General features: G+C 44.5%; 1 protein-coding gene across 1 annotated transcript in view; it reads left to right on the plus strand.

Annotated features, from left to right (window-relative positions):
- Positions 1-27,879, plus strand: part of CA8 (carbonic anhydrase 8) — a 209,501-nt gene that overhangs the window by 146,383 nt on the left and 35,239 nt on the right. The window contains exons 5-6 of the mRNA XM_075316334.1: positions 3,925-3,987; positions 21,992-22,040. Of these exons, the coding sequence (XP_075172449.1) occupies positions 3,925-3,987; positions 21,992-22,040 (112 nt within the window). The remainder of the gene's footprint in view (positions 1-3,924; positions 3,988-21,991; positions 22,041-27,879) is intronic.

Raw genomic sequence — 27,879 nt, forward strand, 5'->3', positions numbered from 1 at the left:
GAGACTGGCTAGGTTACTCCAGGACCTTGAATTGCTTCTTACGGTGCCACTCATTAGTTGCCATGGCTGTGTGTTTTGGGTCATTGTCATGCTGGAAGACCTAGCCACTGCCCATCTTCAATGCTCTTACAGAGGGAAAGATGTTGTGAATGTTAGTTATGTTTTGGCTGCTGGGAGGCTCCCTCTGGTGGCCAGGAATGGTTTGGACTTGGACCAGGTGTGTTGTGCAGTGGGTGTTTCCTTTGCTAACTCTCTGCTTATTTAAGTCCTGGTCTGATTGCAGGCTGTTGCCGGATGTCAGTTGTTCTTTGTATCTCCAGCCTGCTTAATCCTGCTTTACACCACATCTACTTAAGATAAGTGCTTGCTCTTTATTTATTGTCTGGTTCTTTTGCTTATCTGGGTTTGTCTTTTGTTGTGGTTGGTTTCAGTTTATTTCCTTCCAGGGATTTTCCCCCTCAGTGGATTGTTGAGGAACTCCCTGCAGTTCTGTGTGGAGTATAGCTCCTTTGGGTCCATGTGTTTGTGGCCTGTTGAATTTGTTATAATTCTTGTTTTCTGTTCATTGGTATGACAAGGGCACCTGGTATAGGACGGAGTTCAGATCGAGCGATCTGAGGGCCTTTTTGTACTATCAGGAAGTTGGTATTTTGCAGGGTTTTTCTCTGGTCACCATCAGTCCCTTTCCTGTGCTTTCCTATTTTAGTCAGCGGGGGCCCCACCTTTTGCTAATCCTGTCATCTACCTGTGTATTGTGTTTTTCCTATATCACCGCAGTCTTTGAATGTGGGGGGCTTGCTATTCTTCTCTATTTTCTGAGGCAGAGAGTTATTCATCTTTCCTACCTTTAGGATAGTTAGTTCTCCGGCTGGGTTCACGGTGCACAGGATGTTAGTTCACCCCTCGGCTACTTCTAGTTATGATGGTTAGTAATAGGATGGCGGTCAGATTAGTTGCCAATGCTCTTGTCACCTTTTGCCAATGATTTGTGGTGGTCTTCCATGGTTCCGGATCATAACAGAAAGAGGTTGGCCAAAATCTCATGATCCATCTTCCTTTCAATACGGTGTCACTTTTGCAGAAAAGCACCCCCAAGCGATGATGTTTCTTGACCTTTCTCAGAATCATTCTTATTCCAATTCGTGAGATCTTACATGAAGTTGCAGACCAAGTAAGAGTTACAGTCATCTTGTGTTTCTTTTTTCTAATAATTGTGTCAACAGTTGTTGCCTTCTCACCAAGTTGCTTGCCTATTTTTCTGTAGCCCATTCCAGCCTTTTGCAGGTCTACAATTTTGTCCCTGGTGTCCTTAAACAGCGCTTTGGTCTTGGCCATTGTATAAAGGTTGGAGGGTGATTGATTATATCTATAGGTTTCTTTTATACAGGTAACAAGTTAAAACAGATGCAATTAATACAGGAAATGAGTGCAAGTAGGAGCTTCTTAAAGAAAAAATAACAGGTTTATGAGAGCCAGAATTCTTGCTGGTTGGTACGTGATCAAATATTTATTTCATGTAATAAAATGCAAATTAATTATTTAAAAATCATACACTGTGATTTTCTGGATTTTTTTTTTTATTCTCTCTGTCACTGTTGAAGTGTACCTACTATACAAATTGCAGACCTATCCAGTCTTTGCAGGTGAGAAAACTTTACAAATTAGCAGTGTATCAAATATCTAATTTCACCACTGTAAATGCTGGCACTTTAGATCAGCAGGCACGCTGTCATCTTAGCATCATTGGGTATGTGACTCTCCATCCATTCTTCACCTCTTGATGAACGAAAAATATGCAAGGTGGAAATGCGTTGAGGGACTGTATTGGTAAGTATGGGGAATACACTGCTGCAAGAGTCAGTATGTGTATATTGAGAAGAGCAAGTAATAAACTAATTTCTTATATGAGGTTGGTACTTATATGGGCTACTGTGGTAAGATGTTATAAGCCTTTTTCTTGTTAATCACTAACTATACTAATTGAGAAATATGATTTTATGTATGGAACATCTCCTTTATGTTTTCTGTATCAAATTCTAGGTTATATTTACACATTATGAAAATTGATTCTCTTCATTGACTGAACCTTATTGTATATATATTTATTTATATTTGAATATATGTGATTCCGATACATTCTAGTGTTTGTGCCCTCACAGTTGACTTAATCTTTGTGTCAGCATATGTATTATAGGGAACACTAGGGTCAGTCCAGTCAGAGTTAGACAATGTTGAGCGGAGGTACCATATTTTTAGGGTACAAACCCCCACGGTTAGGTAGGTTTTTTACCTAGGGGTATACAGGACAGAGTAGCATTATCTTACATTTGCACATGGACACGCAAAAGCAAACTACAAATGTTAATACACCCCCCACACTTTAGTAAATATTTATTATATCTTTTCATGGGACATCACTGAAGGTATGACACTTTGATACAATATAAAGTAGTCAGTGTACAGCTTGTATAACAGTGTAAATTTGATGTGTCCTCTAAATAACTTAGCATACAGCCGTTAATGTCTAAACTGCTGGAAACAAACGTGAGTACACCTCTAGGTGAAAATGGCCAAATTGTGCCCAACGTGTCAATACTTTGTGTGGGCACCATTATTTGTAAGCATTGCCTTAACTCTCTTGGGCATAACATTCACTATAGCTTCACAGGAGCCACTAGAATCCCTCTTCCACACCTCCATGATGACATCATGAAGCTGGTGGATGTTAGAGATGTTGCGCTCCTCTACCTTCCATTTGAAGATGCCACACATATGCTTAAAAGGGCAAGATGCACTTGTCTAACAATGTCATAGCATTATCGTTTTTCCAGATTGTAAGGCACACTTTTTTCTCCCAAAACTGAGGGTAAAATGGGGGTGCATCTTACAATGTGGACATGGCTTTTCAGGCGGCATTAGTAAAGCTGGGTCATAAGAGGTAGGGTCGGCGATATTGAGGGTGTCACTGCAGCAGTACGCCCACCTTGTCTGACCGTGGGCTTATTGAATCGTTTGACACAATGAACGTCAAGGAAAGAGCTGCGGAGGTGGTGCGTGCACAGATTGGCACGATGGACTTACAAAAAATGGAGGCCTTTCTGCGCACGTGCCGTCTCTGCGGCCTTTTTGTTTAAGTCCATTGCGTCAACCACAGGAGATTCGCAGTCAGATCAGGTGCCTGCCGCTGCAGCAACACCCCCGACACATCATCCTGTGACCCTCCTCTGTAGTGACACCCCCACAGCATACCGGCAGATCAATTGTGCCCGCCGTCGCAGCTCTCCAGAGGCCACAGAATTGCTCACCCTCCATCCACTGATACTTCTGAGACGTAACACCCCCTCGTCTTAGCCGCAGCATCTCTGACCCTGCCTCCTGTGACCTTTCTGAGCCTCTCTACCACCGCCACTCCCCCTGGTAAACCTTAGTATTAAGACACACTAGGATTATAAGACGGACCCTCATTTTAACATTAAAAATAATTTTTACTTATAAAATTGGGATGGGTCTTATAATCAGGAGCATCTTATAAACTGAAAATTATAAAACTGATAAGTATGCCCTATTATATTTATTCCCATGTGGCACGCAGTATAACCTGATGAAGGGGCGGACCATTCCTGAAATGCGTTGTTGGAATAAAGTAATTTTACTACCTGAAGCTGACAGACCTCCTTTCACAGCAGCACTCCTGTGAAATTGGGACTTTACCTTTCCTCACTGCTATGAAAATGACAGTGTAGCTCAGTCCTCCAACAAAAATATGGTAATAATATTATAGGATGTTACCTGTTTTTGGCATAATAAAATTAAACAAAAAAAAGAACTCCAGAAAGGAGACCTGAACATATATATATTTATACAATATATATTGTACAACAGCTGGTTTAGTAATTAGTTCTCTTTTGTGTGTTTGTCTTTTAGATAGGAAAAGAGCACATAGGTTTAAAAGCCATAACAGACATTCTTGAGGATATCCAGTATAAAGTAAGTCTTTGTTTTACAACCTTAACACATGTCTCATGCAAACAATACAGAAGAGACACAATTATTTAACATATATTTATCATGTGTTCCAAAATTATACCAAAGTTTCCTTTGAAAACATATTTGACCTTATCTTGAGAACATTTACGCAAACTTTTTGACAGGGAGAGTACGTATCACACATAGTTGTCATCTACCGTGTATTCAACCACAGGAAAAAAAAACAAACAAAGAAGAACACATTTTAGTATCCATTCAATTTTATGCAATTGGAATTCAAGTTGAATTATAAGAAATTTGCAGATTCTGGCAAATTCAAACAATTTGTGATTCAATGTCTGGAAATTGCCCTTCAAAGATGTCAGCCGCCTTTTAACACATTGTAGTAGATTGCACCAGCCACAGAGGAAAGCAGTACTGAGACAGCACAATATTTTTTACGGAAAAATAAAATATTTAGGCATTTCTAGTACAATCTTTTTTTTATAAAGATGATTATAATAAAACAAAAGGGACCACTTAAACAGAAAATAATTGGCAACAACTCAAATTAACTATGCAACCAGAGACAGAGTCTTTAGATTCGCCACGTAACAAATATACCCAAACAAGCCATAATTATAAATGTACAAAACATTTTATTTTTGTAATGCTGCAGGGATATCAAGGTAAATATATAATACATAACATAGGACCAAGGGAATTCTTGTGCTAGAGGGGAAAACCCCACGTGTCCCAGACACTATTCAAGGAGAACAAGTCTCCACTGAGTTAAGACAGACTTCTCAGGGTTAAAATAACCCACAGGTAGAAAGGGCTCAAAAGTATAAACCTGTCCCCCGACGAAGCACACGGAGCGAAACACGTGTTGGGACGCCGGTCCCCATGTGATATCCTGGTCCACGACGTTTCAGCTTCCTTGTAGGTGCTCTGCCCCTTTGGGCTATACTTTCTATCACTCTGGCCTTTCCTCCAGGTTTATACTTTTGAGCCCTTTCTACCTGTGGGTTATTTTAACCCTGAGAAGTCTGTCTTAACTCAGTGGAGACTTGTTCTCCTTGAATAGTGTCTGGGACACGTGGGGTTTTCCCCTCTAGCACAAGAATTCCCTTGGTCCTATGTTATGTATTATATATTTACCTTGATATCCCTGCAGCATTACAAAAATAAAATGTTTTGTACATTTATAATTATGGCTTGTTTGGGTATATTTGTTACGTGGCGAATCTAAAGACTGTCTCTGGTTGCAAAGATGGTTATAATTAGTTTTTTTAAAAATGGAAATGTAAGATTTCTGGTACTCACCGTCAAATCTCTTTCTCATATCCTTCACTGGGGGACACAGTAATCATAGGACACTCTGTTGCCACCTGGAGGCTGACACTATTATAACATTTAAATGAAAATTGTGGTCTCCCCGGCAGACCTACACCTCATTTGCCAGCACCAGGCTACTTAATTTAATGGGAACACAGTGAAAGAAGAAAAAAAATAAAGCATATAAAAAAAAAAAATTATCAACTACACTGCAAGAGAAAATCAAAGCAAATGCATGCAAGACTAGGCAACAAAGAATGAAAGCTGTGTTCCCCAATTAAGGATACAAGAAAAAGATTTTACAGTGAGAACCAAAAAATCTTAATTTTTTTCTTTGTTTCATTAGGGGACACAGAAATCATGTGACATTCCAAAGCCGACCCTGGGGTGGTGATAATTTATATAATATACTGTTACCACCAAATCTTAATTGTCGCTCAATCAGTTGCATAGGCCACTGATGCCTGCAGTACCTTCATCCCAAGATTTGCGTCTACCAAAGCAAAAGTGTGAACTTTGTCAAATTTAGAGAAGGTATGCACAGATGACCAAGTTACTGTCTTACATTGTTGTTGAGACAAAAAAGACTGACTGCACTCCTCAACCTGACGTGTGAACAGGTGCATAACTGAAAATGACATAAAATACAAAAAAACAGTTTGCACTCTGATAATGCTAAAGTATGGAAACCATGAATATGTGAACATGGACCTGCATTACTGCTAAGGAAAATCTGAGAAAAATGAGATATTTAGCATATATAAATGGCCATTTGTATATCTGCCCAGTTGCCCCTTCACGGCATATCTCGTAACTGGGTGCACCCTTCCCCCAGTTGCCACAGGTAATCTTATCCTATATAGCAGGTTCCTACTTGCCCATACACAGGAGGTTTTTAACCTAGAGAGAGGCTTCAGCATAGCGTCAGGGACCCAGTTACGAGATATGCCGTGAAGGGGCAACTGGGCAGATATACAAATGGACATTTATATATGCTAAATATCTCATTTTTCTCAGATTTTCCTTAGCAGTAATGCAGGTCCATGTTCACATATTCATGGTTTCCATACTTTAGCATTATCAGAGTGCAAACTGTTTTTTTGTATTTTTTTTTTTTGTATTTTTTTGTATTTTACATTGTTGTTGGACCGATGCCCAGTGACAAACCGGCCAGGAAGCTCCCATCGCACGCAAAGAGTGAACCTTAACTCTGAAAAAGGGGATTTTGGCTGCTCTAATCCAACGGGCAATAGTTGCCTAAAGGCCGCTTTACATGCAACGACATCGCTAACGAGATATTGCTGGGGTCACACATCCGGCCTCGTTAGCGACGTCGTTGCGTGTGACACGTACGAGCGACCGCTAACGATCCCAAATACTCACCAAATCATTGATTGTTGAGACGCCGTTCATTTTCAAAATATCGCTCGTTCCAGACGCAGGTTGTTCGTCGTTCCTGAGGCAGCACACATCGCTACGTGTGACACCCCAGGAACAACGAACAATAGCGTTCCTGCGTCCTCTGGCAACAAGGTGGGAGTGACGTTTATGCGGCTGCTCTCCGTCCCTCCGCTTCTATTGGTGACCCGCTGTGTGACGTCGCTGTGACGCCGCACGAACCTCCCCCTTAGAAAAGATGTTGTTCGCCGGCCACAGCGACGTCGTTAGTAAGGTATGTGCGTGTGACGCGCAGTACCGATATTGTCCATCACGGGCAGCGATTTACCTGTGACGCACAAACGACGGGGGCAGGTGCGATCACTAGCGACATCGCTAGCAACGTCGCAGCGTGTAAAGCGGCCTTTAGAGGCAATTAGGCATCTAAGAGGGCTCTCTTGTAGGACAAAAAATAGGTCCAATGTCCTGAACAGATCAGTGGCCGCTAAATATTGCCGTATGGTCCTTACAACATCTAGCCATGCAAGGCCCTTTCAAATAGATGGGAAGGTGTAGGAAAAAAAAGGAGTATTTTGAATGAATGGACTTTATTTATGATTCTTTCAACTATCATGGCACTCGCACAATGCAGTTTGGCAATTTTCTTGACAGAGAGACCAATATCAATGTGCTGTATGATGCTGTTTTCTTGTCACGAGAAATTATCTTTGTGGCTGCTCCTCAATGCAAACCAAAGACTTTCACTTTGAAATCAAACCAATAACACACTGAGCTATTAGGGAATGTGAGAACAGGTTGTAATTTATAGTATACAGGAAGAAAAAATTCAAACAGCAGAAGCAAAACAGTAACAATGCAGGGACATGACAAATATCTGCATATCTAATCATATGCTAAATAGTTGGCAGTCAAATTTATGTAAAAAATAGCTAAGATAATTCTCTATCTGTAAAATGGAGGTAGTCTCACGTTCAAATTGTAGTGGAGGGTGAGACATGGACCCTTAAAGTCAAATGTTCAAGATGTTGTTTACCTTCTGTTTGTCACTGTATGTAAAGTTAGGCATCCTGAATGTTTATGGAAAACAGGAGTTCCCCAGTTCCATGAATAAAATCACCAAGCGAAGTGATTTCATCTTGAAGTGCCAGATTCATTTGTTTACCTGCCTCAAATCCAAGATAGGACCCACAGAGCCACCTTTCTTGGGTATTACAAATAGGTTTGAGTAGAAAGCTCTGAAATGTTCCAAAGGGGGGAGTTTTGCAATTCATCTTGTTTGAAGCTTAGATGAAATGGCTCAATCAAAGCCAGCTCTTATGGCGGCTGATGCAGGAGGTTAGGATCTGAAAAATCTTTTCTGAGGTAAGGTAACAAATTCTATTCTATATCCCAAGGCAACCACGGTTAACACCCCAACCACACACAGCAACAGGTGTCACACCAGATATTCTGGATCACCACATCTCTCCAGACCAACCAAGATAAACTATGGCTGGCATAGGTGGAAGGATCCAGCAAGCATATGTAAGTGTAGAGCAGATGTGATTTGCTCTTGTGCAGCAGGTGATCAAAGGACCCTAACAAGCAGACTAGTAGAGATCAACTCCTGATAGCCTGCCTCTAAATTAGCACTCAGCAGGTCGACACCCAAGTCTGCCTGCGTAGATCACAGACACCAGAGGAGTTATCAGGCGGAGTTTCAGAATCTGTAGTCTGAACAGAACCTGATGCCACCATGACAGTCGATGAAGTTTCTGAAAATGTCCGTGTGACAAAGGGGCAACGTGGAAATGAAAGTTGTGTTTGGACAGCAGGTAGGGAAGTGGGCATGACTACACCCGGTGTGGTGATTGGTCGAGCATCTAAAAGGTCTGATTGGTTGGGAAGCCTGTCAAAGCTGCAAGTTCCACCACCTCCAAGAAAATAAAAAAATGCTGGAGGTCCTGGGGGAAAAAGCAATAATAATAAAAATGAATAAATGCACAAGCACCCACTACCACACCTACCCACCTACCCAGACCCAACACATAACAAAGAAAGAGGGAAAGAGTAGGGGGGGAAACAGGCATAATCAGCTGTCCCAACGATCTTCGCTCATCTTCATCTCCATGCAAAAAAATGTACACGCTTTAATAAGTGCAGGCAGTGCAGAGCCCTAATGCTAAAGACCACCACCCCTGTACCTGATCGCTGACTGCGTCAAGGTACTTGGTGTAGCAATATCGGCATGAGAGGATACCGACTGAACAATTACAGCCTGTTTGCTCCTCCCCTTAGCGGATGAAACAGTGTGAAATTACTCCCTGCTACCTTGGAGTCCATTATGTTGAAACAAAAAAAGAGAAATTATTAATGCCTAACTGGCAACTTTCATTTGAATGTTATAGTGGTGTTTGCTTCCAGGTGACAGCAGACTATCCCATGATTACTGTGTCCCTCAATGAAGTGAACAAGATAGAACATTCCCCAATATCCAGACATTTTACTGTGACTGCCTACCTTACAAATTGTTACATTTTTTTTCTACATGTTTTACTAGTCAAATAGTATGTCTGTACTTGCCACACTTATACACTTTTTGTAGTACTGGCTTTTTGAATATGTACCTACTAGAGTTGAGCGCGGTTCGCGGTTCGAGGTTCTCCAGTTCGCGGCTCGAGTGATTTTGGGGGCTGTTCTAGATCGAACTAGAATTCGAGCTTTTTGCTAACGCTCGATAGTTCTATATACGTTCGAGAACGGTTCTAGCAGCAAAAAGCAGGGCTTTTTACAGCTACAGTGTGCAGGAGCCATCGCTGGCAGCCTGCCAGAGGCTGATAACCAAGATAAACATCGGGTATCCAACCAAAGCGCTTTGGTTAGTAACCCGATGTGTATCCTAGTTACGTGCAGGAAGCCCACACTACCCCGCTCAGCTCACTCCGCCCCCTCCTGCATGCGGCATGCACACACACACACACACACACACTCACACTCACACTCACACTCACACTCACCTGTCCCCAGCCAAGCAGTCCACGACACTGATGTCCTCAGCGCCACCCACTTCGCACTCCGCCGCCAGCACACATGGCTCCGCCCACCTGCACTCTGCACACATGGTCCCGCTCGGCTTACCTGCAGTGATGAAGTCCCGACCTCAGCGCTGTCACTGTCCTCCATGGCCGCCGCTTGTCACATCACCTTCTCTCGCTTCCGACCCGAGACTGACTAGCGGTGACGTCACGGGCCGCTCGCGATACTTGGCTGTGAAGGTGGCGGTCATTGAACTCAGTGACAGGTGCTGTCAGCAGTGCAGGAGATCAGCGCAGGTAATGTACCTCGCTGACAGCAGCACTTGTCATCCCCTGCAGTGACCTGGGCTGACCCATTGATGTTAGCTCAGGTCACTGCACTGCTCTCCCAGCCAATGGGGAACATCCTGCTTTTCATTGACTGGGACAGTGTGGATCGTCATGGCAACCCCTTGGATTACACCAGACCTGGATTTGTTTTTCTTTCTAATAAATTGGTTGAAGAGGGAATGTATTGGGGAGTGTTTTTTCAAATAAAAATGTGTTTGTCGCCTATTTTTTTTTATTACTGACTGGGTTGGTGATGTCAGGTATCTGATAGACGCCTGACCTCACCAACCCCAGGGCTTGATGCCAGGTGACATTACACATCTGTTATTAACCCCATATATTACCCCGTTTGCCACCGCACCAGGGCGCAGGATGAGCTGGGGCGAAGCACCAGGATTCGCACATGTAATGGATGCGCAACTTCTGGGGCGGCTGCGGCCTGCTATTTTTAGGCTGGGGAGAGTCCAATAACCATGGACCTCCCTAGTCTGAGAATATCAGACCCCAGCTGTCTGCTTTACCTTGGCTGGTGATCCAATTTTGGGGGGACCCCTACGTGTTTTTTTTTTTTAATTATTTATTTAATTTAAAATAACAGCGTGGGGTGCCCTCAGTTTTGGATTACCAGCCAAGGTGAGGTTGCCAGCTGTGGTCTGCAGGCTGCAGCCGTCTGCTTTACCCTAGCTGGCTACAAAAATAGGGGGAACCCTACGTCATTTTTTTTCATTTTTTTGGCTAAATACAAAGCTAAGCACCCCTTAGTGCCACATAAAAGGCACCAAAGGGTGCAAAATTACAAAATGCAGGAGAGTGGGACATTATGTGTCTTTCTGCCATTATAATGACAGAAAAGACTGATATGAAGTGCACAAGCACAAGAAAATCACCAGAGCGCTCTACGCTGTGAAAAGCAGTAGAAAATTGCACTGGAGTGAACATGTGACCGCCTCATGTAGGATGAAGCTATGGATCCTGGGTAAATTTATGTATTTACCCTCCTTCAGTTTTTTTGCAGTACACAAAAAAAACGGAAGGCACACGGATGACAAACAGATGACATACGGACCGTCTACGGAACGGAAATGGATGCCACACGGATGCACTCGTGAAAAAAAACGGACTGTTTTTTGCAGACCGCAAAAATGGATCGGTCGTGTTAATGTAGCCTTATTCTGATCTGCCGTTTATAAACAGCAAGCAGAAATAAGTGAATAACGCCCCCCAGCGTCAGAAAATCTCCGAGGTTTCAGGGCTAGCTGAGACCCTTGAGATCATGATTCAGGATGTTTTTTCCGGTCCCCGCTCACGTGATCACAGGTATACACCGTACACCGATGATCACGTTACAGTAAATGACAGCGCCGGTAAAAAATTATTTATCTCCCATCTGGCATGAAAAAACATGATAAATCTCCTCCCCGGTCCCCTCCGGTCCCCCGGTGTCGCCAAAGTGCCCCCCCTGATGCCCTCCCAGAAATCCAAGATGGCTGCGCGCACAGCAGCGCGCCGGCCGCATTCACCCTACTCCTCTGATTTCTGTCGCATGTGCCATGACACATGCGACAGAAAACTCCTCCCCAGGCCCTGCCAGGTCACCCCCTATAACCCCACCGGTGTTCCCCGGTGTCCCACGGTACCTGTGCAGCGTTGATCCCCCCACGGCCCTCTCCTTCACAATAGACGCTGCCGCATGCACAGAGCGGCTGTCAGCTCAGCTTCCTGTGTTCAGACACAGTGAGTGGTGGTTATGCATCTGTAAGCTAAATGGGCGAAATGGTGGCTCAGTGGTTAGCACTGCAGTCTTGCAGCGCTGAAGTCCTGGGTTCAATTCTCACCAAGGACACCATCTGCAAGGAGTTTGTATGTTTTGCGTGGGTTTCCTCCCACACTCCAAAGACATACAGCGCTATGGAATTAATAACGCTATATAAATGAATAAATTATTATTATTACTGCAATGCACTGCTCATGAGGTAAGGAACATAATTGATCAGGAGAGCTATATACTACATTTCCAAATGGAGGGATTTGCTTTTATAGTTGCCCTGCTGAACAAACTACCAAACATGAGAGTCCGTTATACGCCAAAAGAAAACACATCTAAATAGCGAGCTCTGTTGTTAAATATTCATTCAGCTGGATAACTGGACTTAAAGGGGTATTCCATCTCCAAGATCCTATCCCCAATATATAGTAGGTGGAATAGCAATAATATCAGCAAATACCAATATTTGGAAATGTAGAATAGTTCTCCTGATTAGGCATGCCCTTACCTCATGAGCAGGGCATTGCAGCTTTGGTAGCAACCATTACAACATGGACTCTGCTGCTGTGGACCCGGGGAGAGTGAGTGCAGATTCATTGCACCCACACTCCTCACATGAAGGGTCTGCACTCCTAGAAAATGGGGGATACGTTCCCTGAGTGTCTCCCCCCCATATTCTAGACGGTCCAGAGTCGTCGTGGGACCCCTTTATTTTTTTTCTTACAATAAATTGGTGAAAGAGGAAATGTTTTGGGGACTGTTTTTTCAAATAAATTTCTTTGTCGATTTTTTTTTTGTTAGTACTGACAGTTTATGATGTTGGGTATCTAATAGACACCATGACATCACAAACTGCTGGGCTTGATGTCAGGTGACCTTACAGCTAGTATCAACCCAATTTATTACCCCGTTTGCCACTGCACCAGGGCATGGGATGAGCTGGGGTGAAGCGCCAGGATTGGCGCATCTAGTGGATGCGCCACGTCTGGGGTGCCTGCGGCCTGCTATTTTTAGGCTGTGAAGGCCCAATAACTATGGACCTTCCCACCCTGAGAATACCAGACCACAGCTGTCCGCTTTACCTTGGTTGGTGATCCAATTTGGGGGGACGCTACTTTTTTTGTGTAATTATTAATATTTATAAAATAATTATAAAAAAAGAGCCTGGGGGGACCTCCACATTGGATCCCCAACCACGGTAAAGCTGCCAGCTGTGGTTTTCAGGCTACAGCCGTCTGCTTTACCCTAGCTGGCTATCAAAAATGGGGGGACCCAACGTCATTTTTTTTTTAACTATTTTTTAAATAGAAAAAATTAATGGGCTTCCCTGTATTTTGATTGCCAACCAAGGTAACGGCAGGCAGATGGGGGTGGCAACCCATAGCTGTCTGCTTTATCTGTGCTGAGAATCAAAAAAACAGCGGAGCGCTACGTCATTTTTTTTAAAGATTTATTTTTACAGCACTGTGATGTCCAGCAATCAAAATACAGGGAAGCCCATTTTGTTTTTAGTTATTTAAATAAATAATTAAAAAAAATATATATGGGCTCCCGCTGCATTTTTTGTATTGCTAGCTAAGGGTAATCCAAGCAGCTACTGGCTGCTAACCCCCACTGCTTGGTGTTACCTTCACTGGCAATCGAAAATCCCGGGAAGCATTTTTTATTTTTTTGCCAAAAAACTACAAAAAAAGGACTTGAGCTTCGCCATATTTTTGTATGCTAGCCAGGTATAGCAGGCAGGTGCTGGAAGAGTTGGATACAGCGCCAGAAGATGGCGCTTCTATGAAAGTGCCATTTTCTGAGGTGGCTGCAGACTGCAATTCGCAGCAGTGGGGCCCAGAAAGCTCAGGCCAACCTGTGCTGCGGATTCCAATCCCCAGCTGCCTAGTTGTACCTGGCTGGACACAAAAATGGGGCGAAGCCTAGGTCATTTGTTTTCTAATTATTTCATGAAATTCATGAAATAATAAAAAAAGGGCTTCCCTTTATTTTTGGTTCCCAGCCGGGTACAAATAGGCAACTGGGGGTTGAGGGCAGCCGTACCTGCCTGCTGTACCTGGCTAGCATACAAAAATATGGCGAAGCCCACATAATTTTTTCAGGGGGCAAAAAACTTCTGCATACAGTCCTGGATGGAGAAAAAAGAAAAATCAGCTCACCCAGGTCTATGGAGACTCCAATGAGAGACAGGTGCAAGGATAGAGGCCGGCCACGCCAGGAATTCCACAAAAAGCAAAAATATCCAGCATCCACGTCCAGGTGAAATATAAAAGTTGTATCTTAAAAACATAGGGTGATGAACATCACATCCCCAACAAATATAAAAGTCCTCTTGGACCCCTCATACAGATGGTACGCGTTTCGAGCTCCTCGCTCTTAGTCTGAGTCCATACTCATTCAAGCACATAATGGGGATTTAAAGAAAAAAGAGGAACAGGTGGAAAATCACACAGGAAATGACATCACATGAAAAATAAAAAACACCAGACTGAATAGTGACATAGTGCAATCGAAAATATAGAGCATATCGCATAATATAGCTTCGGCAGTACATCAAGCATAAACCATATATAGGACCTTAGAAAGAATGAAATTGGGATAAAAATAAATGAACAAGCATGTTCGAACTATAGGTCCACATGTTAGAAAAAAAATAAAAAATAAAGGGGGATCGCATCTCTCTCAAACAACCACAGCCACTTGGATAAACTGGCGTACCTTCCATCTAATACAAGACGTATACCAAAGTGCACAAAATAATAGTGGCATTCAAATGAGAGAAACATTTTCATACATTCAAAATAATTATAGATCGAAAAATCCCAGACATCAAACTGATAAATTTAAATCACGACTGTGGCATAGTACATAAATATAAATATATGAGAAGCCAGAGAAGCCATATTGAGCATGTAATCCAAAGAGAAGAACACATAAAGAGTTCCCATTACATTCAAAGAGAAATATGGTCACATCAAAAAAAAAAAAAAAAAGTTTTTCTGTGACCTAAAATCTCTATAATGCACAACTCATGTAATGAATGTATCTTAGAAATATATGTGTTTTTCTTCACAGAAGATGTTTTGACAGATTGTTAATATATATTTTTTAATTCATCCCTTAAATTCATGCTCAGAGGTGCTCTGGTTTCCAATATGAACATCCACTTCGCTTCCTTTTTTCGCATGATTTTCATAATATCACCACCTCTAGGTGGCAGTATAATTTTCTCAATGGCCCTAACTGAACAACTATCTGTATTGCCACCATGGACTGAAATGAAATGCTGTGACGCTCCCGAAGGAGCTATATTCTATATAATATCAAAACCCATCTGTGAACAGTCGCCAATTGTTTTTTCCACTAAATTTAGCACTGATTTCCATTCTATTGTGAATATTCTGAAAAAATATCTCCCTATTTTAAGTACAGATAATGATATAAAAAGTATTTTGGATAAAGGTGTCAGATTTGTTTCCAAACGAAATTATACTACTGCTTCAGCTGTTTCCCCCAGTGATCATACCAATCGTAAAGCTACTAATCCACAGAACTGGTTGTCTGTTACAGGCTCGTATAGGTGTGGACAAAGGGCCTGTGGTCTGTGCAGGTACATGCCTAATGTGAGAAAGTTTGCATCCAGTAATACAAAAAAAGAATATGACATTAAATCTTTTATTAATTGTGCGACAACTCATGTCACTTATAACATGCACGGTATGCAACATTCAATACATAGGCAGCACTTGCCAGAGTTTGAGGCGAAGGATTTCTGAACACCTAAACGACTCATGTAACAAAAGCAGTAGGAGTCCTTCGGGAGCGTCACAGCATTTCATTGCAGTCCATGGTGGCAATACAGATAGTTGTTCAGTTAGGGCCATTGAGAAAATTATACTGCCACCTAGAGGTGGTGATATTATGAAAATCATGCGAAGAAAGGAAGCGAAGTGGATGTTCATATTGGAAACCAGAGCACCTCTGGGCATGAATTTAAGGGATGAATTAAAAAATATATATTAACAATATGTCAAAACATCTTCTGTGAAGAAAAACACATATATTTCTAAGATACATTCATTATATGAGTTGTGCATTATAGAGATTTTAGGTCACAAAAGATTTTAGGTTTTTGGTTTTTTTTTTGATGTTACCATATTTCTCTTTGAATGTAATGGGAACTCTTTATGTGTTCTTCTCTTTGGGTTACATGCTCAATATGGCTTCTCTGGCTTCTCATATATTTATATTTATGTACTATGCCACAGTCGTGATTTAAATTTATCAGTTTGATGTCTGGGATTTTTCGATCTATAATTATTTTGAATGTATGAAAATGTTTCTCTCATTTAAATGCCACTATTATTTTGTGCACTTTGGTATACGTCTTGTATTAGATGGAAGGTATGCCAGTTTATCCAAGTGGCTGTGGTTGTTTGAGAGAGATGCGATCCCCCTTTTTTTTTTTTTTTTTTTTCTAACATGTGGACCTATAGTTCGAACATGCTTGTTCATTTATTTTTATCCCAATTTCATTCTTTCTAAGGTCCTATATATGGTTTATGCTTCATGTACTGCCGAAGCTATATTATGCGATATGCTCTATATTTTCGATTGCACTATGTCACTATTCAGTCTGGTGTTTTTTATTTTTCATGTGATATCATTTCCTGTGTGATTTTCCACCTGTTCCTCTTTTTTCTTTAAATCCCCATTATGTGCTTGAATGAGTATGGACTCAGACTAAGAGCGAGGAGCTCGAAACGCGTACCATCTGTATGAGGGGTCCAAGAGGAATTTTATATTTGTTGGGGATGTGATGTTCATCACCCTATGTTTTTAATGGATTCTAAATAAAGATACAACTTTTATATTTCACCTGGACGTGGATGCTGGATATTTTTGCTTTTTGTGGAAGTCCTGGATGGAGTATGCTGAGCCTTGTAGTTCTGCAGCTGCTGTCTGTCTGTATGGAGAAGAGCAGACAGCAGCTGCAAAACTACATGGCTCAGCATACTCCATCCAGGACTGTATGCAACAGTTTTTTGCCCACCAAAAAAATGACGTGGGCTTCGCCATATTTTTGTATGCTAGCCAGGTACAGCAGGCAGCCACAGGCTGCCTCCAACCCCCAGTTGCCTATTTGTACCCGGCTGGGAACCAAAAATATAGGGAAGCCCGTTTTTTTTAATTTTTTCACTTATTTCATGAAATAATTAAAAAACAAATGATGTGGGCTTCGCCCCACTTTTGTGTCCAGCCGGGTACAACTAGGCAGCTGGGGATTGGAATCCGCAGCACAGGTTAGCCCGAGGTTTCTGGGCGCCTCTGCTGAGAATTGCAGTCCGCAGCCGCCCCAGAAAATGGCGCTTTCATAGAAGCGCCATCATCTGGCGCTGTATCCAACTCTTCCAACAGCCCTGAAGCCAGGTGGCTTGTTGGGTAATAATGAGTTCATACTAGCTTTGTTTTACTAGCTAGTATTAAGCCAGAGATTCTTAATGTCAGGCACTTTTGACCCGGCCATTAAGAATCTCCAATAAAGGGTTAAAAAAAAGACACCACACAGAGAAAAAATACTTTAATAGAAATAAATACACAGACACATTAGAGACTCCATCTTTATTACCCCCTGTCAGCCCGCCACGATCCATGGTCTTCTGTCTTTCTCGTTCACCAAATGTAGCTCTGCTCCATCACTGCTGCATGGGGGAAGACGCTGCTTCCCGTGCAGCCTTCACTCCGTGAATGATCAGTGCTGCTGGCTGTCAGCGGTAACGCTGACAGACACGTTTCCATAGCAACGGTGCTCCCGGAGCCGCGGTTAGCGGTGACGTCACCGCTAACTGCGTTGCTATGGCAACGGTGATCTCCGTTAATGACCGGCTGTGTCAGCCAGTCCCTAACCGAACGGGGAGTCGACCGTGTACTAGAGCATGTCGCCGGTACACGGCGATACACAAATGTGCACCGTGTACCGGAGAGTGCAATGACAGGTCCTACATGACGCGTCATAGTCATGTGACCAGTCTGTAGCCAATGAGATAATAGCCACGTGACTGGTCACATGGCTATTTTGACGTCACGATAGGTCCTGCATCACTGCTGGCAGTGCTGGTCACCGGGAGGATTCAGCGATCATCGGATGGAATAGCGGCAGGAGACAGAGTGCAGGAGGGATCGCGGGGACCGGTAAGTGTTATGGTAATGTTTATTACCTGTATGTGTACATTTATAATGCGTTTTTATGTGTTTATGGTTGCCTCCCATTATATCCTATTGGTTCGAGTTCGGTTCGTCGAACGTTCGCCGAACTGAGCTCGAACGAGACCTCCGTTCGACGAACCGAACTCGAGCCGAACCACGGCCGGTTCGCTCATCTCTAGTACCTACACAGAATTTGCTATGACATCCTTTTTGTGAAACTGGTTTAGTCCAATTTCACAACCAAACATGCCAGGCCTCTACTATGACCTGCTGATACATTTTGTTCTATATAGGTATACCTGCCGATCTAGCATTTCTTGTTACACCCTTTTTTTTTTCTTAGAAGTATTAAATTAATGGAGTTGAAAAGATTATAAAAACTAAATTATAGTGTATTAGACAATGAATGGTAAACGAGTGCAAATGGCAATAGATGTAAAAAAACCCCAAAACAACATACCACAGCTAAAAATTTGGGAGCCACTAGCAGCTGCAGAACCACCACCACCACTGGCACCTGTTATCTGGGAAATAGTACTACCAAACACAGGCTACAATTATCCTCCTTTGCCTCCATCAAACATATTAATAAGGAAGAAACAGAGGGCATTATGGAATGATACATAGCACATTATTCGTCTCAGTCACAGGGGCATGATGTTTCCTCTGACAGCAACGCAATCAGTTTTACTCAGTGTTCTGCAAAGAATGATCTAGCTGACCATAAATGACTAAGAGGGAAAATTTTTGGACCATTTAAAAAATAAATAAATAAATAATGAATGACTATCAGTCAAAATAGGTACCATGCATTTCAATGGTGAGGCTATGTGTGTGACGCCCCTGGACTATCAGGTCATCACAGGGTATTGTACAATCTGCTCTCACATGCAATATCCACCTCCTTCTTAGTTATGGGTCCCCAACTACATGGTGTTGCGTACATCAGCTAATCAAAATCCTAGGTACACTCTGCACCACACCCACCAGACACACCAGTGGACGGCCTGAGTGGAATAGGGTCGCCCACTTGCTGGGTTGGTTAGGGGAGGTCAGGAGTATCAGGAGTGTCAGTAAAGAGTTGAAGTTTGGAAGTGAAGAAGAGAGGAGGTCAGGAGCCGGGCTCCTAAGAAGTCATCTAGGTAGCAGACGGTGGTCTGGACCTAGAAGGAGCTGGACCCCTGGTCACAGGAGATTGTGGCAAGGGGCACGGAACTGTCGAGGAGGACAGCCTGTGGCCTTGCACTATCACTGGGCTGGGACCAGGGCACGACGGGGTATGTGGACCCTAGGTCAGGGAGTAGCTTCAGGCAACCTGACAATTTACCCGATGAGAATGGAACCTTCAAGATCTGCTCTCCACCTGCTCCAAAATCAAAATTGGGATACTGGCGCAACAAGGGGAATAGGACTTTCCACTCACACGGTCCAGAAAATCCCATGTGTGAACCATGAGAGCAAGCTCCCACACTTAGCCATAGTGGGGAGTGGGACCCGACTAGTTCAATACTATCGGGACCAACAGAGAAGTTAACTTAGTGCTAGGAGGAGGGTCATGGATCACCAGGCAGCACCATTGGGGACGGGACCCGAACTAGCTCCCCTCAGCGGCAGCGGAATCCAGAACTTTGCTTTATCCAGTTGTCGGTGTCAGCTCAATGGACTGACTGAGTATGCAAGTGACCCCCTTAGAAGCCAACGGCACTCCCCCTCACCATCACCGAGTCCTGGGGCATTCTCCCCCTACCCGTGGAGGGTTCTAACACCTGGCTGCCCCATTCCATCACCAACGCGTACTCACAACTGCAGCAGTGGTACTCCAATTACCCCATACCACGGGTGGGGTCATGAACTTTAACACAATCCTCTGTAAATACCCCCTTCATTTGAGTGGCCGCATGACCCCTGGGTCCGGAGACCCCTCGAGCCACCACGGATCCGGATCCGAGCAGCCCGGCTGCTGGCACGAGGGGGGCACATGTGCGCATGCTGCAGATTTTCAGCGGATTTTACCGTGGATTTACTGCGGATTTGCTGCAGAAAATGTGTATGAAAATGGGTATAAATGGGTATAAACGGGTATAAAAAAATGCTGTGCGCACACTGCGTTTTTTATACCTGCGGATTTACCCGCGGAATTTCCACTGCGGAATTAATGTGCATGTCACTTCTTTTCCGCAGGTACCTGCGGTTTTTGCCATAGATAATGTTAAAAATCTCCAGGGACCAACCTGCGAAAAATCCACGGCAAATCCGCACCAAACCACGGGAAAACTGCATGCGGATTTTGTTACAGTTTTGGTGCGTTTTTTTACCGCAGGTACGGGATTCTTTAAGATGGTCCAGATTTTCCTTGAGAAAAAGTCAAATTCTAGTGTGCACATGGCCTAAAGGGTGCTTTATACACTGCGACATCACTACCGATATATCGTCAGGGTCACGTCGTTAGTGACGCACATCCGGCGCTAGTAGCGACATCGCAGCGTGTGACACCAAGGAGCGATGATCAACGATTGCAAAATCGTTCAAAAACAGTGATCATTGACACGTCGCTCCTTTCCTTAATATCGCTGCTGCCACAGGTACGATGTTGTTCGTCGTTCCTGCGGCATCACACATTGCTACATGTGACACCGCAGGAACGACGAACATCTCCTTATCTGCGTCCACCGGCAATGCGAAGGGAAGGAGGTGGGCGGGATGTTACGGCCCGCTCATCTCCGCCCCTCCGCTTCTATTGGCCGGCTGCTTAGTGACGCCGCTGTGACGTCGCTATGACGCCAAACGCACCTCCCCCTTGAAGGAGGGATTGTTCGGCGGTCACAGCGACGTCGCTGACAAGGTATGTTCGTATGACGCTGCCGTAGCGAAAATGTTCACTACGGCAGCGAGCACAAAATGTTGCACGAACGACGGGGCCGGGTGCTATCACGCTCGACATCACTAGCAATCGCTAGCGATGTTGCAACGTGTAAAGCACCCTTAAGGCTATGTGCGCACACTGCGGATTTAACCGCGGATTTGCCTCGGATTTGCTGCAGAAAATGTGTCTAACATTTCTGCATTCCTTTCCCAGCAAAACCTATGGGTATAAAAAATGCTGCGTTTATTTATACCTGCAGATTTACCCTCGGAATTTCCGCTGCGGAATTAATGTGCATGTCACTTTTTTTTCTTCAGGTAGCTGCATTTTTTGCCATAGAAAATGGTAAAAAACTGCAGGGACCAACTCGCGGCAAAACCGCTTCAAAACCAGGGCAAAAACGTGTCAAATCGCGGCAAAAACACAAATGCGCTATTCTGCCAGAGGGTGCGTATTTTTCTTAAGAAAAGTCCATTTTCTAGTGCGCACATAGCCTTAAATTGTGTTTTCTGCCATTGTCTACCATCCTTTGTATGTTTAATAAATTTTCATATTTTCACAATACTTCTTAAATTGTCAAACAATAGTCATCAATCATATTCTAATTATTAAAATTATTGGCTACAGCGGGTGTGCAGATATAGTTTTGCCTCATTTCCACTTTTATTATTGAGCCCCATAATACTCTGTGCATAGTATATAAATATTATCACTAACTGAACTCATAAACGATCATTGTAAATTCAAACTATGAAGTAGAGAACTTGATTTCTCTCTACAAAACCAAAGAGATAAATACATTTTTTTAATATAATCTTTTTTATGCTTTGTTTTGAATCAATTACTATTAAACACTAAGACACTTTTACATGACACAAATGTACAAGAAATCTTGCACAAAATAAAATTCTAGATGTTTTCATATTGTATCCTTGTAATAAAGCAAATGAATAGTTTGTCCTTGCCATCTTGCTAGCCTGATAGATAAAGAAGACTACAAACAGTATAATTAGTCAGATTATAAACAAGAATGTCCTTCGATCCAAGGACTTCGAATTAAATGGACATTGTGATTTTTTTCTTACTTTGTTTCATTTTATTTTTCAGGGAAAATCTAAAACAATACCATGTTTTAATCCAAACACATTATTACCAGGTAAGCAAGTATTATTAACTGTGTTGATATTTCAATTGTTCTCAGTTAAAGGCAACCTCTCATCTGATTACTGCTGTTCATGAAATAGACACCAGATGTATTATTGCAAACATGTATGTGTTACTGTGAAATGCTGCTACATTTTAGAGAAAATTTGCTTAGAGATCTACTCCAAGAGTCAGATCTCAATGGACTCTCCCCACTCTGCTCCTGTTGACTATCAGATCTCTCTACACACACCCCCATACATACATACACCCCCCCACCATACATACATACACCCCCCCACCATACATACATACACCCCCCACCATACATACATACACCCCCCCATGCATACATACATACACCCCCCCATGCATACATACATACACCCCCCCATACATACATACATACACCCCCCATGCATACATACATACACCCCCCCATACATACATACACCCCCCCATACATACATACACACAAACCCCCCATACATACATACACCCCCCCACCATACATACATACACCCCCCCATACATACATACACACCCCCCATACATACATACACACACACACCCACCCCATTCATACACACCCACCCCATACATACACACCCACCCACCCCATTCATACACACCCACCCACCCCATACATACACACCCACCCCATACATACACACCCACCCCATACATAAACTCCCACCCCATACATACACTCCCACCCCATACATACACTCCCACCCCATACATACACACCCACCCACCCCATTCATACACACCCACCCCATACATACACACCCACCCCATACATACACACCCACCCCATACATACACTCCCACCCCATACATACACTCCCACCCCATACATACACTCCCACCCCATACATACACTCCCACCCCATACATACACTCCCACCCCATACATACACACACACACACACACACACACGTAGAAAGAGATCTGTAAATTAGGGGGAATGGGGCACAGAAAAGCACACGGAAAAAAGCTTTGGATTATTCATCCTAGACACATGGTCCAGGTATGATTTTTCTGAAATTGCAGCATTTTGCAATAAAACATACATAGCTGCAATAACATTCACTGTTCTTAGCAGTAGTGATAAGCATATCTGTGGAAGTTTGGTTCCTCCACGGGTTTGGACTTAGCCCAAAACACAATAAAAGTGCAGGTCTCCTACATGTAGCTAGCCATAAGCATATTCCATAATAAGATTCCACTGTCTATGTATATATTTACTGACTATGAAGAAAATATTCATAGGGATAATCACTGCACTTGTTAATTAAAAGCATTCAGGTCAGCTGACGTGCAGTAAAATAAGCAGGCTCCTCATGTGAACCGCATTAAAATGACACACATGACCTATGACCTACTGCTACATCATAGGTTGTGAACAGGTTAACGTTAGCTACAATTCCAAAAAAGTTGAGATGCTGTGTAAAATTGAAAGGCAACAAGTCTGCTATGATTTGGGAATCTCTTAGGGCTCATGCGCACGTTGCGGTTTTTTTTTGTGTTTCTGCAGCGTTTTAAGCTGCAGCGTCACATTGTCAAAATGCATGTGTTCTGCTTCCCCAGCAAAGTCTATGAGAATCATGCAAAATCCGTGCGCATGATGCTTTTTTAAACGCAGCGTTTAGATTGTCAAAAATTTTACAAAATCTCTGTGTTTAGAAAAGCAGCATGTCACTTCCTTTGTCCATTTTGGCAGCTTTCTACACCCATTGAAATCAATGAGTTGTAGAAAAACGCTATCAAAATGCTAAGCAGTGCATTTGCACTGCATTTTTCTTGCGATCCGCATGTTTTGTTAACATAATAAACGCAGATCTTTCGGTCTCTATCTCTCTGTCCATGTCAGTCTCTCCCTCCCACCCCCTCTCTCATACTCACCTATCCCCCATCACCGGCGCGGCTCTGCGCTGCACGGCGTTCACACTGTGGCGGCTTCTCCTCTTCTGAAAATGCTGGCTGCTCATTAATCCATCTCGTATTCCCTGATTCCCCTGCCCACCAGCGCCTATGATTGGTTGCAGTCAGACATGCCCCCACGCTGAGTGACAGCTGTCTCACTGCAACCAATCACAGCCACTGGTGGGCGTGTCTATATCGAGCAGTAAAAATAAATAAATAATTAAAAAATAAACAACGTGTGGTCCCCCCCAATTTGGATACCAGCCAGGGTAAAGCCACATAGCTGAAGGCTGGTATTCTCAGGATGGGGAGCTCCATGTTATGGGGAGCCCCGAGCCTAACAATATCAGCCAGAAGCCGCCCGGCATTGCTGCATCCATTAAATGCGACAGTCTCGTGACTCTACCCGGCTCATCCCGAATTGCCCTGATGCAGTGTCAAACGGGGTAATGAGTTAATGGCAGCAGCCCATAGCTGCCACTAAGTTTTAGGTTAATCATGGCAGGCGTCTCCCCGAGATACCTTCCATGATTAACCTATAAGTTAAAGAAAATAAACACACACATCCAAAAAATTCTTTATTTGTAATGAAAGACAAAAAAACACCCTCTTTTACCTCTTTATTAACCCCTCAAAAACACCTCCAGGTCCAACGTCATCCAGGCAAGGTCCCCCGATGCTTTCAGCTCTGCTACATCGAAAGCTGACAAGAGAGGCTGTAGAACACCACCACTCCTGTGAGCTTCATGCAGCAACTGAAGTGAGTCACGCGATCAGCTGTGCTGTCACTGAGGTAACTCATGGCCACCACTCTCAGGTGGAAGACTGCAGTGGTGGCCGCGAGTAACCTGAGTGAAAGTACAGCTGATCGCGCGGCTCACTGCAGTCACTCAGGGGATTTGCGATCACAGTTGAGTCCTTCCCGTGTGACCACAAATCTGGCTGCGGCACAGAGAGAGAAACGCGCGATATCAGTGAAATCGGGTGAAGCTCTGACATTACTGCTGCGGACTCCTGTGTCCTGGCACTGACCTCGGAGGTTCATCTGAGTTCATGACAGCACATAGAGACAGAGCTGTGGGATGACAATGAAGTCGGGTGCAGTTCATCCGAGTTCATTCTCATTGCCCGGCTCTGTGTGTGTCTGCTGTCAGCGGGCATGTAGCAGAGCTGAATTGCCGAGGGACCGCACTGACAAAAATGCATTCAAAACGCATGTAAAATGCATCCAAAATATATGCGTTTTGGATGCATTCTTTTTGTCAACACGCAGCATCAAGTCTGCCAGAGGGCGCATTTCTTTCTTCACTGGCCAGGACGCAACGTGCGCATGAGCCCTTATATCCACATTTTCTTCACAAAAACATAGAACCTCTATAAGGCTATGTGCCTACATTCGGGTGTCCGCCTGCAAAAAGCGTATACACCCGAAAATGGTACAAGACAGAGCACACGCTTGCTCTGTCTGCTCCATTATACTCAATGGCCCTGTCAGTGCATACATCCGAAACACGCTTTGTGGGGGGAGGGGCGGGATTTCGGACGTATGCCCCGACAGAGCCACTGAAATGCAATGTGAAAGGAGCCTAATATATCTATGTTCTTCTGAATCCTTTGGCTATGTTCACACTGGGCATTTTTACAGCTTTTTTTGGCTACAGATTTGCCTTCGTTTTATGCAAATCCATGCTAATAAAACGCTGCTTTTTCAGTCCCAGCAAAGTTTGAGATTTCTGAAATCTCATGCACACACACAAACACATCAGGATTTTTTTCCTGACGGTTTTGTGAATCACCTCCAGTTTTGCTGCGTTATGAAAAACATGAACATGTCAATTCTTTTCAGCACTTTTGCTACGGTTTTTCATCCTAGTGACAGGTGGACTCACAGATACCCTGGATATGTGGCACTAACCAGGTTAATAATAAAAGATCCAGGATATCTGGCTGGCACTTAAATGTTGGTGGGGATAGGGGGATTGGAGCAGGTGCGCTATATGAATCACCGGCATGACTGTACATGTCGCGGGCGGAGGAGGTGACTTTGCGCTCTCCCACTGCTCGGGTCCGGCTGCCGCTGCTGCTGCGGCCTCTGCTGCTCGGTGGCTCGAGCAATGGGCCGGATCACGGGGACTCGAGCGGCGCTCCTCGCCCGTGAGTGAAAAGGGGATTGGTTTTGGGGATTTATTGTCCGTGACGCCACCCACGGTTGTGGTGATTGTGTGGACACCACCACTGCTCTGTATGGGGATCCCGGGAGCGGTGACAGGGAGCAGCTTTGTTGTTATTTCTCCCCTCCGTGGGTAGGGGGTTGGTTGTCCCGGGGCCCGGTGATGGGGTAGGGATGGATGGCAGGCCGGGTGCGGGGCTTGCTGAGGTGCAGGGTCGCGGGGGCAGCGCTGTGCCTCACGGCACGGTGGTACTCACTCAGCCTGAGACGTTGACACAGTTCTCGGTAAAACACATGGCTGGAAAGACGGTTCCCACGGACGGCTGCTGTTGCTTTTCCCCGGTAGTTAACGGTGACTGTCTCTTTCCCTGCACCTGAGTTCAATGTTGGTAGCGATGGATTCCCACCAGTAACCCGCTCCCCGACTTGGATATGGGCTGGAGGAGCCCCTCTTTGCCCGCAGGCGCTGGCCCTGAGAAACTGGTGCCTTGGCGGTGGCGGTGTTTCTCTCATACGGTTGGACTGTTGCCTTCAATCGGGACTTAGTTGTTTGGAGACCCGGAGGTCCCCTTCACTGACGGATTTGGCAAATTCACGGCGACTCCTAGCCTTGCCGGGATCCGAAAGGCCCCTGCCAATGGTGCTGGCTTCTCTTTGTATACCGGTCCAGTACCGCCGGGCCACCACCCGTCCACGGTCCTTTCGGCAACCTCCGATCAGCCTCTCCTGCAGACGGTCACCGCCGTCTGCCAACCTTGCTGTCTCAGTCCGGGGCACACACCCGGACCAACTTCAGGCTTTCACACTGTCACTTTCTCCTTCACTTCAACTCCTCTTACTTGCTCCTCTACCACTTCCCTCTAACTTCAACTTCAGCTCCCACTAATCTGCCTGGTTTTCCCGCCTCCAGGGCTGTGAACTCCTCGGTGGGCGGAGCCAACCACCTGGCCCACCCCCTGGTGTGGACATCAGCCCCTGGAGGAAGGCAACAAGTATTTCTGGTTTAGCTTTGGTGTACCTATCCGGGGTGTAGGGTGTGGTGGTGTCATTACCTGTGACCCCTGGCTTGCCCAGGGCATCACATTCCCCCTTAGCAAAATGCAGACCGTCTGCGGGCTGCCCGTCCAACACCGGTTTTATTTTTCTGAAAAAGATAAAACATAATACAAATAGAAGAACATCATCCCACAGCGGGAGGCACTTTTCTTAAACGTTACGGTAACGGTTTTTAACGGTTGCGGCTGCCGCTCTCTCCCACCCAAGTAACCTGGCCCTGATGCTGCCCCTAAGAAACAGGCAGCACCCCTTGACCCCAGTCTTGAACCAAATCACCCGAGCGGGATCTGTCCTTCCTCTCCAGAGGGTAGCCACCGGTTCCTGTGGTGGCTGGGCCCCAGCCTGCTCCACTGTGGGCCCTCCCTCCAACCTGCCTCTCTGGAGGCGGTAACGGTAATCTGCAACAACACAACATATTTACATGCCACTAACGCCCTGCAAGTTCACGGGCTTGTCCGTAAGGAGTCCCTTACGCAACTTCTCAATCGGTCCCCACGGGGACAACGGTGCCGGCAACGGCCGGTTCAATCACGGTTGCTGACAATCAGATGAGACTTCGGTGATCATTTTCATTTTCTCATAACTCTCAAAACTTTTAAACACACACAGGTGGTCCCAACGGGGACCGTGACAACGGTGCTCCGCTGCCCTTACTGTGCACTTTCGTCCTCCCCACCCGGCTCTGGGTGGAAGAAC

This window comes from Anomaloglossus baeobatrachus, chromosome 6 (assembly GCF_048569485.1).
Source record: "Anomaloglossus baeobatrachus isolate aAnoBae1 chromosome 6, aAnoBae1.hap1, whole genome shotgun sequence".
Lineage (NCBI taxonomy): Eukaryota > Metazoa > Chordata > Amphibia > Anura > Aromobatidae > Anomaloglossus > Anomaloglossus baeobatrachus.